The 15000-nt window shown below is 39.8% G+C and overlaps 1 protein-coding gene across 2 annotated transcripts in view; it reads left to right on the forward strand.

The window, feature by feature from the left end:
• kalrnb (kalirin RhoGEF kinase b) overlaps positions 1–15000 on the forward strand; it is a 73543-nt gene that overhangs the window by 36198 nt on the left and 22345 nt on the right. For both annotated transcript variants that reach the window (XM_060868817.1, XM_060868815.1), the window contains exons 17-33: positions 5–223; positions 447–596; positions 2930–3044; positions 3172–3287; positions 4542–4664; positions 5730–5912; positions 6292–6416; positions 6650–6716; positions 7208–7317; positions 7461–7530; positions 7983–8072; positions 8883–8975; positions 9070–9181; positions 9343–9533; positions 11590–11691; positions 11807–11949; positions 12167–12269. In XM_060868817.1, the coding sequence (XP_060724800.1) occupies positions 5–223; positions 447–596; positions 2930–3044; positions 3172–3287; positions 4542–4664; positions 5730–5912; positions 6292–6416; positions 6650–6716; positions 7208–7317; positions 7461–7530; positions 7983–8072; positions 8883–8975; positions 9070–9181; positions 9343–9533; positions 11590–11691; positions 11807–11949; positions 12167–12269 (2112 nt within the window). The remainder of the gene's footprint in view (positions 1–4; positions 224–446; positions 597–2929; positions 3045–3171; positions 3288–4541; positions 4665–5729; positions 5913–6291; positions 6417–6649; positions 6717–7207; positions 7318–7460; positions 7531–7982; positions 8073–8882; positions 8976–9069; positions 9182–9342; positions 9534–11589; positions 11692–11806; positions 11950–12166; positions 12270–15000) is intronic.

Genomic DNA, 15000 nt, shown 5'->3' on the forward strand with positions numbered 1-15000 from the left:
CCAGTCTCTTCTCCATGCAGATTCCCTGCAGAGGACACATCAGAGCGCTCTCCAGCTGCAGCAGAGAGCTGAGATGATGCTGCAGGCCGGTCATTACGACCCGGACGCCGTCCGAGCCTGCGCCGAGACCGTGGCGCTGCACTGGCAGACCCTCATGCTGAAAATGGAGGATCGACTCAAGCTAGTCAACGCCTCTGTGGCCTTCTATAAGACCTCCGAGCAGGTGCGATGTGAAGGAGTGTGGAGGAGTGTGTGTGTGTGTGTGTGTGTCAAAGGGGTGAACAGTGTACAAACAATATTGAAGAAAGATTCAACATAATTATTGAGAAATGTAGAACAGATACCTGAACCGAATTGACGTTAGTTTATGTTTGGTTGTTAAATGTTTTCTTACTTGATGTGTGTGTTTGTGTATGTGTGTGTGTGTGTGTGTCTGACCCACTCAGGTGTGTAACGTGTTGGAGAGTCTGGAGCAGGAGTACAGGAGGGAGGAGGACTGGTGTGGAGCGCACGACAAACTGGGCTCTACGTCAGACACGGACCACGTGGCTCCACTCATCAGCAAGCACCTGGAACAAAAAGAGGCCTTTCTCAAGGTTAAACACACACATGCACACACACACACGCACACACACACACACGCACACACACACACACACACACATGCACACACACACACACACACAAACACATTACTCATGTGTTTATTCACACTCACATACACATACTGTACACGAACACACTGCTCATGTGCTTATACACCTGCCTCTGCTTGGCTGAGAGCCTATAACACGTCTGCGCTTTACAATCCATACAAATGCTTCTGTAAAATTACTTTTAATTGTGCACCGGCGTGTTTCTCCCATCCAAAAGGTTTGAAAGCATGTAGAAATGTGTAAAAAACGAGTCTGTCCAGACATCCATGATAAAGAATTCATCATTTTTATTAGATATTGTTTTTAAAAAACATAAGTTAGGATGCGATATGCACTAGAGGGCAGGGCAGATCCGAAACATCACTGTCTGTCACGTTTCCATAGCGACCTGTAAGACGTGTCAGCTATTTTGGGACGAGTTATTCTGGGACGAACTATTCAGAGACGCCTATTGCCTTCGTGTAATGGTAGAAAAGAAAATGTTAGGATTTCAAATGATATTTCTTAAAATTCATTATAAGAAATTGATGAATCCTGGAGCATATTTCTGATTAAAAAAATGACTGAGGATGGCAAGGATTTTATTTGAGTCTGGGGGAAAAACTTCCAAGCAATTTACAAGGTTGAAGACAGAAAGGAAAACATTTGAGTTATTTGAGTTTTTAAAATCTAGTCTTTGTGGTTTAATAGTTTATTATTCTTAATGGTTTATTTCATTGTTTGTGATGTATTTGCTTTTTAGGTGTAGCTACCTTTTTTTTGTTTATTTCTTTTTGAATTGACTTCTTTTTTCAGCTCCGTTTCCTGTACTTGGGGCAACACTAACCAAACACAGACGTCTGTATGAGGAAGAGGGCAAACAGTCTGTCTGTCTGGATGAAAGCAAGTGTTTACCCCACCCTCTTGTGTTGTATAAGGGAGAGTTAGCTAGGTGGTGGGAATTAGAAGACCAAAGTGGGGGTGAAAAATCTGAAGAAAAAAAGATTAAGCTTTCTTCTAAGCGCTAGCATCAAGGATCTGCTCTACAGATCCTTTCTTCTAAGCGCTAGCATCAAGGATCTGCTCTACAGATCCTTTCTTCTAAGCGCTAGCATCAAGGATCTGCTCTACAGATCCTTTCTTCTAAGAGCTAGCATCAAGGATCTGCTCTACAGATCCTTTCTTCTAAGTGCTAGCATCAAGGATCTGCTCTACAGATCCTTTCTTCTAAGCGCTAGCATCAAGGTTCTGCTCTACAGATCCTTTCTTCTAAGAGCTAGCATCAAGGATCTGCTCTACAGATCCTTTCTTCTAAGCGCCAGCATCAAGGATCTGCTCTACAGATCCTTTCTTCTAAGCGCTAGGATCAAGGATCTGCTCTACAGATCCTTTCTTCTAAGCGCTAGCATCAAGGATCTGCTCTACAGATCCTTTCTTCTAAGCGCTAGGATCAAGGATCTGCTCTACAGATCCTTTCTTCTAAGTGCTAGCATCAAGGATCTGCTCTACAGATCCTTACTTCTAAGCGCTAGCATCAAGGATCTGTACTTCCGGTACCGGGTCTCAAAGTGGCCTTTTTTCCCATAGACTCCCATTATAAATTTTGGAGGTTTATAACTCGGCAAGCTTTCGAACTATCTACACCAAACTCGGCCAGCTCCTTTAGGGTGATACTCTGAACAAAGGTTTAAACTGGTGTATCGATTGGCCTTTCGGATGTCCCGCAGCCCCGCCCCTAAAATATGCAAAATCAAAAAACTTTTTACAACATGGACATGTGACATATCAAAACACTCAGAACAATGAGGGGAACTTCCTCACGTGTATTCTGATGATGTCACATGCTTGTCTCCGCTTACCTCCAAATGTTTTGGCAACCTAGCTTTCTGTCCACTTGCCTCCAAAAGCAACACTAAACCTTATGTCCACTTGCCTCCAAAAAGCACCATCCGTTACGAATACTTGCATCGTTAAAGCCAACATTAAAGTTTGTCGCGACGAACTTTACAAATCTAGTTGACTAATTGTAATTTTACATTGTGCTTATTTTATAGTCTATTTTTGTTGTTTTAATTTTAATCTTTACATTATGTGGTGTATATTTGTTGTTTTATTTGTTTTTGTAAAGCGCTTTGAGATGTACTTTTTAAAGGTGCTATAGAATATAGAAGGTTATTATTAGTATTATTACATGTGTATAAAGCCATGTGGGTTAAATGTAGAAAAGCAGCACTCCAGGATCTCAGACTCTATAGCTATCAGACAGTTGTGTGTCTGTCGGTTTTTGCGTGCAGGCCTGCACTCTAGCCCGCCGGAACGCAGAGGTCTTTCTGAAGTACATCCACCGCAATAACGTGAGCATGTCAGGGGTCACCAGCCACAACCGAGCACCTGAGACACAAGTCAAAGGTCGGTCATCAAAGCTCGGCTGAAATATCCCACAGCCTGGTGCACGTTTCCTTTAAACAAGCATGCTTTCATACAGCATGTGTATGTGTTTCTGTGTGTTATATAATCTGTGTGTGTGTTGTGATAGCCATCCTGAGCGAGCTGCTCCAGAGAGAGAATCGCGTCCTGCATTTCTGGACGCAGAAGAAGAAGCGCTTGGACCAGTGTCAGCAGTATGTGCTGTTTGAACGTCATGTCAAGCAGGTGAAGAGGAGATTTATGATTTAAAGGACACTTGGAGTGTTAAGTGTGGTTTAAATATCATCATTCATTCATTTTCTACCGCTTATCCGAACTACCTCGGGTCACGGGGAGCCTGTGCCGATCTCAGGCGTCATCGGGCATCAAGGCAGGATACACCCTGGACGGAGTGCCAACCCATCGCAGGGCACACACACACTCTCATTCACTCACACAATCACACACTACGGACAATTTTCCAGAGATGCCAATCAACCTACCATGCATGTCTTTGGACCGGGGGAGGAAACCGGAGTACCCGGAGGCAACCCCCGAGGCACGGGGAGAACATGCAAACTCCACACACACAAGGTGGAGGTGGGAATCGAACCCCCAACCCTGGAGGTGTGAGGCGAGCCACCGTGCCCCCTAAATATCATCATATTGTATTATATTATATTAAAGAAGCCATTGACGGTGGTCTCACTAACAGACAGCTACACGCAGACATACCTTCAGTTTTCCTGTAGCTCTTCTGAGTCTTTAAATATATTCAAATAAATAATATTTAAATATCAATAACCATTTCAACTCAGAACATCCAACTCTGGTTAATTCTAGTCATTAGGGCAGAAACAGATTCCCTTTAAAAATCACGTGGTATAAAAACCTTGGGGTTGTGTTATTGTAGGAAACTAATCATATCTGGGACGGTGAAATGAACTTGAGTTACACTAACAGCCTTTGATTGAATTTTTCCGTAACAAAACATCCCAAAGTATTTCATTCTTCGGATCAGACAGCAATATGAGAATATGTATTTTTAACGAGTAAAGGACTAGTTATTAAATTAAGATTAAAATTGAATTTTGTCTCACTTCTCGGCGGGCACGGTGGCTTAGTGGTTAGCACGTTCGCCTCACACCTCCAGGGTTGGGGGTTCGATTCCCACCTCCGCCTTGTGTGTGTGGAGTTTGCATGTTCTCCCCGTGCCTCGGGGGTTTCCTCCGGGTACTCTGGTTTCCTCCCCCGGTCCAAAGACATGCATGGTAGGTTGATTAACATTTCTGGAAAATTGTCCGTAGTGTGTGATTGTGTGAGTGAATGAGAGTGTGTGTGTGCCCTGCGATGGGTTGGCACTCCGTCCAGGGTGTATCCTGCCTTGATGCCCGATTACGCCTGAGATAGGCACAGGCTCCCCGTGACCCGAGGTAGTTCGGATAAACGGTAGAAAATGAGTGAGTGAGTGAGTCTCACTTCTCTCTTTTCCACGCTCAGGCGTTGGACTGGCTGCAGGAGACAGGTGAGCAGTATTTATCCACACACACATCTCCAGGTGAAACCACAGAGAAAACTCAGGGACTGCTCAAAGATTATGAGGAATTTCGTGTCTCTGCAAAGGTACGTTGAGATTTAAAATGTTCTGCTCTTTGATAGAAAACCTTGTCTTTCTACTTGATTATATATCAAATTTAAGAAAGAAAATGGTTTAAATCAGCAGTTTTTTGTTTATTTAGTGCTTTCTAAGCTAAGGCTTTCCAGCCCTTAAAGGTGGGGTCTCCGTTGTTTGAAAGCCAATGTTGACATTTGAAATCACCAAAACAAACACACCCTTAACCCAAATGGGTCCCACCCCTGTATTGATAGCTCCGCCCACACATACATACGTAACCCAGGCGACTAATGGAAAGAAACGTGTCTTTATCATAGCTGAAGGGAAGAACAATACGACTGCAGATAAACAAACAAGCAAAAATGACACACAGGCATAATCATGTAAAGGACAAAGGCATATATTAGTTCTGTGTAACAAAGCAAAACCAACGTTACTCACCTATCGAGAAGGAAAAAAGTTGGTCACATATTCACAGATTGGAGTTTCCCTGAGTCAATAACTCCTGAGCTAAACACTGTTACTACACAAAACACGGTTGTAGCTGCGTCTCTACATTACTACGATAGAAAAGAGGTGTTATTTGTGTAGTAACAGCGTTTAGCTCAGGAGTTATTGACTCAGGAAACTCCAGTCTGTGAATATGTGACCAACTTCCTGCTCCTTCAGTTCTCTCCAGCGCTGGAAAGCTGATCCTATATTAACACGTCCTACTTCTTACCTTATCGTAAGACTTTCTTCTCTTTCTTTCTTTGTTTTTATCCTCCACGTCAATGTTAAAACCGCTTTCTGCTGATGTCACGCATGCGCACTGAACACTCTCTCCGCCCATATTGACAAGACACGCCCCTTTCTGCTCATTGGCTACACGTTTGTTTTGTTTGTCGTCCCGACTCAGTTTTCTGAACCATTTCTCTACCAATGGAGACCCTATTTTAAATGTTTGCTCATAGAATGGATTTTCTTCCATCCAATTTTTAAATAGCAAACAAGCTAAAATGAGGTTTTATGATTTTTCTGGTGTAAGTCCTTTTTTAATTAGTGCTCTGAGTACAGTCTAATGTCCCCTCCAGCAAACCCAGGAGAAGGTGAAGCTGTTGATCCAGCTTGCTGGCAGTCTGGTGGAGAAAGGGCATGTCCATGTGGCCGAGCTGAAGCGCTGGGTGTCCACCGTGGACAGACGCTACCGGGACTTCTCTCAGCGCATGGGCCAGTACCGCTCTAGTCTGGACCGAGCACTTGGGCTGTGCTCAGAGGTGAGGAACTTGTCTTGGATGAAGGAATAGTTTCTACAGAAAAGCGGTTGGAAAGCTGTCAGTCTAGCATCAGATTTGAGTGTTTATTGTGAACAGCAAAAGCCAATGTTGGGTCATAGTCACTGCAAGGGGTAAGATGATCTTATGTGATTAAAATTCTGTTGGCCCTTGTGGACCAATGATGACCTAATAGAACAAATTATATTAAAAATGCCATATCTATTAATTCCTTGAACCCTTTAAATCCTCCTTTTCTTTTTACTCACTTTCAGATTTTCCTTTACTTTTGATTCGTCCCTTTCATATTGGTTCTATTACAGTTCTAAGATTCAGATTTTTAACAGCAGTCTATCGCAGCACAATGTGTTGTCTCTGACAGGACTACAAAGATCTGGAGCTGGACATTATCCCCGCCAGCCTGACCCACACCGACCCGGAGGTCAACCTGAACGACCCCAACCACGAAGTCAACGAGGAGAAGAAAAAATCAGCCAGGAAGAAAGAGTGAGGCAGCCGAAAGAGCAAGACCATCAAATGCAGTCGTTCGGTTTTTTCTTCCTTTTTCCGAATCAGTTCCAGACAGTGTGTTCTCTCAGTCAAGTTTTTTTTTTTTTTATCAGACAATTCTTGGCAGCTAGTTCCTGGAGGAAAATCTTTCTCTGATCAATATGTCAAAGTACAGAGTTAGTTTTTTTTTCAGTGAAACTCAGTACAGTGAAACTTTCTCTCTGCTGCAGGTACATCATGGCAGAGCTGCTTCAGACCGAGAGAGCGTACGTCAGAGATCTACAGGAGTGTCTCGAGGTGAGTTTAACTCCTTTACAAATCTAATATACTCTAGTATTCTGCCAACAGCTTCGTTTAATAACGAATTGCCGAATTCTCGATTCTGATTGGTCAGATGATGTTGATTCGTTATTCGTTATATATAAGATGAACGGCTGAGTAATTCTTGCTCCAAGGGAGATCACAGGTTTCCATAGCAACCGCTGATTCACAGGGACTGATGTGCAGGTCCACTTCATAAATAGAGTTTCTTTATAAGGAGACATTGTCCATATTTGGGACAAATCTCCAATGTCAGCACTTTTCTTCAAGAATGGCTGTTTATCAGAATCAGAATCATCACTGCTGTAATAGAAATGATAACGGGAAATATTATAGCGAGGACTTTCCTCAGCATCTGATGATCTGTGGTTCTTTAGTGTTAGTGTTGTCTGTGATTGCTGTCTACATCTACATTTAGTGTTTTGGTTTCAATCAGCTGTTCAAACTGACGTCTTGTGCCGTTCCAGACGTTCCTGTGGGAGATGACCAGCGGCATGGACGAGATCCCGCAGGGAATCGCCAACAAGGAACACGTCATCTTTGGGAACATTCAGGAGATCTTCGATTTCCATAACAAGTATATCTTCTATCTTAAGATAGATTTTATACAAGTATATTACTCTACATTCAATATTACTGTTTTTTTTTATCATTCTTATTTGATTTTACTCTAAATATCTAATGAAAACGAAGGACAATATTGACTTCTGTCGTTTGTAGCATATTTCTGAAAGAGCTGGAGAATTACGAGCAGCTTCCTGAAGACGTCGGTCATTGTTTTGTTACTTGGGTAAGAGCTCATGTTACTAATGATGTCCTGTCGGATTTGTCCCCTAAAATTCAGCCATTTATTTTTTAATAAATAAATAAATAAACAAACAAATTAATAAATAAATTAATTAATTGCATTAGGTTAATAAATTAATAAATTAATTAATTTATTTATTTATTAATTAAGAAAAAATAAAAAGAGAGAGCAACTATAAATGGATAAAAAAAAGTATGATTTGTTGTTTGTTTATTAAATAGAAAGTGTTAGTGAAATAAAATACCGGGGGATTTCTGTACAGTATTTATTTTAATTCAGTCTTTGTTTATTGTTTTATAACAGCAAGCGTTTTATTTATTTTACTGTAAAATGAACATCATTTCATACCTAATGCAATTTCATCAGTTTAGGATAGGATAAGAAAATGACAGTTAGTTATTCTTTCTTTTCTGTTGTTTTTTTTCTTTCTTCAGGCTGATAAGTTTCACATGTATGTGACGTACTGCAAAAACAAGCCAGACTCCAGCCAGCTGATTCAGGGGCAAGCTGGACGCTTCTTCGACGTGAGTTTAATTTTTTATTGTTCATTGAAAAAAGTTTGGCCACATGATGTGGGGATGAAGAGCACCGAGACGTGTAGATGGCAGCAGAGAGCTTCCTGAGATCCTCACTGCTCAATCATCTTCATCTTAGACCAAGTCGTAACTTTAACATTTGTACATACACCTCTGAGTGTAAATAGAGTCATTACCCAAACACTATTAATGTCATTCATTAATAATTATTAGCATAAAACATTAATGTCAGGGACATTATGGCACTGAAATGTTTATTTATTTATTTATCTATCTATCTATCTATCTATCTATCTATCTATCTATCTATCTATCTATCTATCTATCTATCTATCTATCTATTTATTTATTTATTTATTTATTTATTTATTTATTTATTTATTGCTAACAATTGTTATGGACAAATTGTTGCAGAAAACGCATTCTGCTTTTTAAAACAGTAATAAAGCGTCGTTACCCGTTCTGTAAAATCAAATACTGTAAGCGAGAAAAGTAGTTAGTTTTTTTCTATGCTTTTTTGATTTAATTTATTATGTAATAAATATATTTATAATTTACACTTATAATACTTTGAGTACATCATTTTGCTTGTTTTCTGTCTATTTCATTTGTAATTAATATTTATTTATTTATTATTTGTTTGTTTCTTTATTTATTAATTATCATTATTTATTTGTTTGTTTGGTTGTTTGTTTATTTATTTATTTTGAGAATAAACATTATATTAAAGCACTATATTATAACATTGGTGTGTGTGTGTGTGTGTGTGTGTGTGCACGTGTGTGTTATGGCTTTTAGGAGATCCAGAAAAGACACGGCCTGGCCAACTCCATCTCCTCCTACCTCATCAAACCTGTGCAGAGAATCACCAAGTATCAGCTGCTGCTTAAGGTACAGAGAGAAACTTCAACAATACTGACAACAAAGGAGCTGTGATCAGAAGAGTGTGTTTTAAAGGTGTGTGTGTGTGTCTGGGTGTGAACAGGAGTTGTTGACTTGTTGTGAAGAGGGTAAAGGGGAGATTAAGGAAGGGTTGGAGGTGATGTTGAGCGTGCCGAAACGAGCCAATGACGCCATGCACGTGAGCATGCTGGAGGGTAGGAGCTCACTGTTTTCTACATTTTATTAACGCTTTTATTTCCGTATGATGTTTAGTATGACTCAAGTATCATTGTATGTTCTTTCTGTCTGATTTTCAGTCTGATATCATTATCACTTTCACTGATTCGCGCTCTGATGATGTCCTTCTGGTTTCTAGGTTTTGATGAGAACCTGGCGGTTCAGGGTGAGCTGATCCTCCAGGACACGTTCCAGGTTTGGGACCCCAAATCTCTGATCCGCAAAGGAAGAGATCGTCACCTTTTCCTCTTCGAGATCTCTCTGGTGTTCAGTAAAGAGATGAAGGACTCGTCCGGACGCACCAAATACGTCTATAAGAGCAAGTTGCTGGTAGGTTGTAGAGAGAATCAGATATTTGACTTTATAGTACAGATGTTGAATTCTTGATTCTGATTGGTCAGTAGGTGTTGAAAATTTTATTCAGTGTTGATCGTTGGTTTAATGTTTAATGATTTAGGTATAGTGTATGATGGAGCTTCCACGTAATCAAAGTCTAATAATAAGTGTGTTGAAAAACACTGCAAACTGTCCAATTTGATATTGTGAAGTTTTCTATCAGGAGATTGTAAGGAGTCTCCAGTGTCAGCGTACGGTGGCCGGGAAGTGCAAAACAAATTAACAAATCCGAAAACAATTTCGGATGTTTGTTAATTTGTTAATGTGTTTTCGGATTTGTTAATTTGTTTTCGGATTTGTTAATGTGTTTTCGGATTTGTTAATTTGTTTTCAGATTTTTTGATGTGTTTTTGGATTTGTTAATTTGTTTTCGGATTTGTTGATGTGTTTTCGGATTTGTTAATTTGTTTTCGGATTTGTTAATGTGTTTTCGGATTTGTTAATTTGTTTTCAGATTTTTTGATGTGTTTTTGGATTTGTTAATTTGTTTTCGGATTTGTTGATGTGTTTTTGGATTTGTTCATTTGTTTTCGGATTTGTTAATTTGTTTTCGGATTTGTTAATTTGTTTTCGGATTTGTTAATTTGTTTTCAGATTTTTTGATGTGTTTTTGGATTTGTTCATTTGTTTTCGGATTTGTTCATGTGTTTTGCACTTCTCGGCCACCGTATCAGCGCTTTGTATCAGTTACCACAAGAAACCCTTTGAGAAACGCATCCTCTTCCTGAAGTCTGTTCTCTCTTTTTTTCCACTCGTAAACTTCTGAAGAGAGAAAAACGAGAGGCTGGTGAGAGAACGAAACGATGTTCCACTACATTTCATGTAACAATAAATGGATAAAAAAGTATGAAAAAGTCAAAAAGAGGCATACAATTCTTTGTAATCTTGCTAAAGTAATCTTAAAAAAATAAAGTAGTCTTGAATTTCCTCCGGGATCAATAATCTATCCATCTATCTATCTATCTATCTATCTATCTATCTATCTATCTATCTATCTATCTATCTATCTATCTATCTATCTATCTATCCATCTATCTATCTATCTATCTAAATTATGTATGCGTTTGGTCTTTACATATAAACTGGTGCTGGTGCAGTGTTTTTTTATTATATACAGATTTTTTTTATCTTATTGAAGGTCAGAGCAACAGATTTACTCTTTTTTTTTACTATTTTATTTTTTTTATTATGAGTAGTCATATACTGTAAACATATTTCAAGTTGCATAAAATGACAGTTACTTCAAATCTTTTATTATACTCAAACTCTGTTAAATTGTCTTCTTTTTATGAATGAATTAAAATGTATATTAACTGAAAAAAATAAAAAATAAACCCAGGTAAATATATACATACAGGGTGAAAATGTGCCTTGCTTCAATTCCAATCAGAATAATAACCACAAACAAATAATGACCTAATGCTGGAAGTCGTGGCCTAATGGTTAGAGAGTTTGACTCCTAACCCTAAGGTTGTGTGTTCGATTCTCGGGCCGGCAACACCAAGACTGAGGTGCCCTTGAGCAAGGCACCGAACCCCCCCAACTGCACCCCGGGCGACGCAGCATAAATGGCTGCCCACTGCTCTGGGTGTGTGTTCACGGTGTGTGTGTGTGTGTTCACTGCTGTGTGTGTGTGCACTTTGGATGGGTTAAATGCAGAGAACGAATTCTGAGTATGGGTCACCGTACTTAGCCGTATGTCACGTCACGTCATCTCTAATATATATATGCATATGTATCAACACAAGCATCTATTATAAACAAACACTTATCTATATATTAGTCATCTGTTTATTTACATATTCCACCTATTTTCCTCCATTTCCTTATAAACACATCTTTCTTTAAGTTAATCTGACCTTTTCTATCATATAGATATTTGCATATGATTTTTTTGTTTAATTGATCATAATCTGAAAGCGTGTTTTTCCCCATTTATTTATATTATTTAAAATCACTTTCCCATTAATGTTAATGGTCTATTTAACAGACATCCGAGTTGGGAGTGACGGAGCACATCGAAGGAGACCCGTGTAAATTTGCTTTGTGGGCCGGACGAACCCCGACATCAGACAGCAAAACCATCCTGAAGGTAAAGTTTGTGTCTGGTTTTGTTTGTGTTTAGCTGTGGAACTCCTGTGCCTGTGTTTGTTGATGTAGTGCGCTCTCCTTTCTGTTGGACTTCCTCTCGCGCTCTTTTCCTGCAGGCGTCCAGTATGGAGGTGAAGCAGGAGTGGATCCGGAATATCCGAGAGGTGATCCAAGAGAGGACGGTGCACCTTAAGGGGGCGCTGAAGGAGCCCATTCACCTTCCCAAAACTCCATCCAGACAGCGCAGCATCAGCAAGAGGTCCTCGATACGAGGCTTTTATTTTATATTTAAAAACCTAACTTCCATTTTATCTCATTGTTGTGTAATTAATGAATAACTCTTTATGGTGGTTATATAGAAATAATTATACGGGAGAAAACAAACTCTGGACCTCATTGGAAATCTGTCATGTGACTGTTTTATTTTTTTTTGTAGTGATGTTTATCATGTTTGTATTTTACATACCATTATTCAGGGAAACCACCGAAGACGCAGACAGTCAGGGTGACGCCAGCAGCCAGCCAGACACGATCTCCATCGCATCCCGTACCTCCCAAAACACAGTGGACAGTGACAAGGTAGGACTACAGCTGTCCCAAAACGGAGACACTTCTTTGTGACAAGAAACAAGTTCTTCACCGTTAAAAGATTCGGGCTTGTGTGGGAGCTCAGAATAATAAAGACCGACTGAAATGTTTTCCAGTGAGGTTCAAATATAAAAAGCAGTGATTGCATAAGTTTTTACCCCTGTTGCTGTGAATGCAGCAATACCACTAAATTAGTTCCTCGGTCGCTGGGTTTATGACCCTGAGTATTTTTTCCCCAAACAGAAATACAGAGACACAAACTTTTTTAACAACACCGACTCAAAATTTGTAAAACCTCAGGCTGTATGACTGACAACCTTGCTTTCAACAGCTACACTAATTATTATTATTATTGTTTGGGGAAGTCGTGGCCTAATGGTTAGAGAGTCTGACTCCTAGCCCTAAGGTTGGGGGTTCGAGTCTCGGGCCGGCCACGACTGAGGTGCCCTTGAGCAAGGCACCGAACCCCCCCAACTGCTCCCCGGGCGCCGCAGCCTAAATGGCTGCCCACTGCTCCGGGTGTGTGTTCACGTTGTGTGTGTGTGTTCACTGCTGTGTGTGTGCACTTTGGATGGGTTAAACGCAGAGAACAAATTCTGAGTATGGGTCACCGTACTTAGCCGTACGTCACGTCACTTATTAGTCCATGACTGCTGTTCCTCTTGTGATGATTTGTCCAGTAATGTAAGTACAGTTGGATTGACGGTGTTGGAAATTAGCTGATTTTTAACACAGTAAAAAAATACTTTTGAATTTGAGTATTGAATCAAACATGGCTTTGAACTGTAGGTTTACCTGCTGCACAGCCGTGTCGATTTAGCTCGGGTTGGTCTCAACATCACACAGGGTAAGAGAACCGGACTCGTTAAGACTCTTCTCTGTTCTGGCACATAGGGGATGGAATGATCTTCCTATACTGTACATGTCTAAACAGCTGAGTCTTCAAAGTTCCTGAAAAACTTCCAAATGCCGTAAATGTAGACAGAAAATAATGGGCTGTGTATAAACTTTTTTATGATATAATTATAGCTTTAATGTTAATATTATTATTTAGGGCTTTCTGATGAGTTAAGGGACAAAGGCTGGTGTCTGAGTATGCAGCATTAAGCAGGTCGTCAGTGATGCGTGTAGACCGGGAGAGGAAGTGTGTACATGTAGCTGTGTGTGGAAAAAATTATCCTCTCGCATCATGGTACAGTGTGTCAATGGACCTGTGTGTGTGTGTGTGTGTGTGTGGTTTGGCAGCATGGACGATGTTAGGGTGTGTCTATAATCCACACATTTAAGTAATACAGTTTTCTCCTGGTGAAGTCTTATATGTTTTTCACAAAGACACTCGGCTTTCTTTTCTCTAATTGGCCATATGGTATTAAAATAGCACACAAACATATCTCTTTTTATCCTAATATATATTTAGTGGTTTATCAAACTGGGATTTTGGCCACCATTGTGCATGTTTGTCACCAGCAGTGTAAAAAAACAAAACAATTTTATTTTTACATACAGCATGAATCACAGTTTGGCTTTCAGTTTTCCTTACATCTTTTTTTTTTTTTTTTTTGCTTAATCCCACTCAATCCCAGTGACTCAACCCTGTTTCTTCACAGTGTTCTACTGTGGAGAAGCTCTGACTGATCTGTAAGAAACGTGATGCGGTTTCACTCTGCTAAAAGTGTCTGTAAGTGAAAGTGAATAAAAGAAGATCTACAGTATGTTAGATAAATATTCCCTCACTAATTATTCCACGGTTGAAGTGTAATAAAAATACCAAGTGATGCTATTTAGCCAGCCAGAATGTGTAAGAGAAACCTGTCCAGTGTGCACTTTTTGGAGGCATTTAGTAACTTTGTATTATAAAAGTTCGTTGTGACAAATATAGTGATTTTATGAACAGACCTTAGCAACTGACCTGCACTTGATACGGTTATCCAACTCACAATCTTCCCATCCACTAACCCCTAATCATCTGTTCCTAACAAGCAATTATTAATTATCATTGCTTACAACAACCAATCCCTGATTGTCTTTGTTTCAAACAACCAATCCCTGATCCTCATTGTCCTCGACTACCAATCACTGATCATTGTTGTTCTCGACAACCAATCATTGATCATTATTGTTCCAGACAACCAATCCCTGACCACCATTGTTTCCGACAACCAATCCCTGATCATCATTGTCCTTGACAACCAATCCCTGATCATTGCTGTTCCAAACAACCAATCCCTGATCCTCATTGTCCTCTACTACCAATCCCTGATCATCGTTGTTCCCGAAACTAATCCTTGTTCACCATTGTTCTCGACAACCAATCATTGATCATCGTTGTTACCGACAATAATCTCTGGGTTCTGTAGTTCTCGACAACCAATCCCTGATCATCGTTGTTCCAAACAACCAACACCTGATCACCATCGTTGTTCCAAACAACCAATCCATGATCACCATCGTTCCTAACAACCAATCCCTGATCATCGTTGTTCCAAACAACCAATCCATGATCACCATCATTCCTAACAACCAATCCCTGATCATCGTTGTTTGTTCCAATTTCACACTTCTTTCTTTTTGCCTGTAAACTTAATTGCTGTGGATATTTAAGCAGATACAGCCTTTCACAGTTCTTGACATAAATATTTTAAAAATTGTTACTTGCAACATTTTCTTTCTATAACTTTTCTATAAGTGAAAATTGACATCTCTACTCTGTACGATTCCGTTC

This window comes from Tachysurus vachellii, chromosome 4 (assembly GCF_030014155.1).
Source record: "Tachysurus vachellii isolate PV-2020 chromosome 4, HZAU_Pvac_v1, whole genome shotgun sequence".
Classification (NCBI taxonomy): Eukaryota; Metazoa; Chordata; class Actinopteri; order Siluriformes; family Bagridae; genus Tachysurus; species Tachysurus vachellii.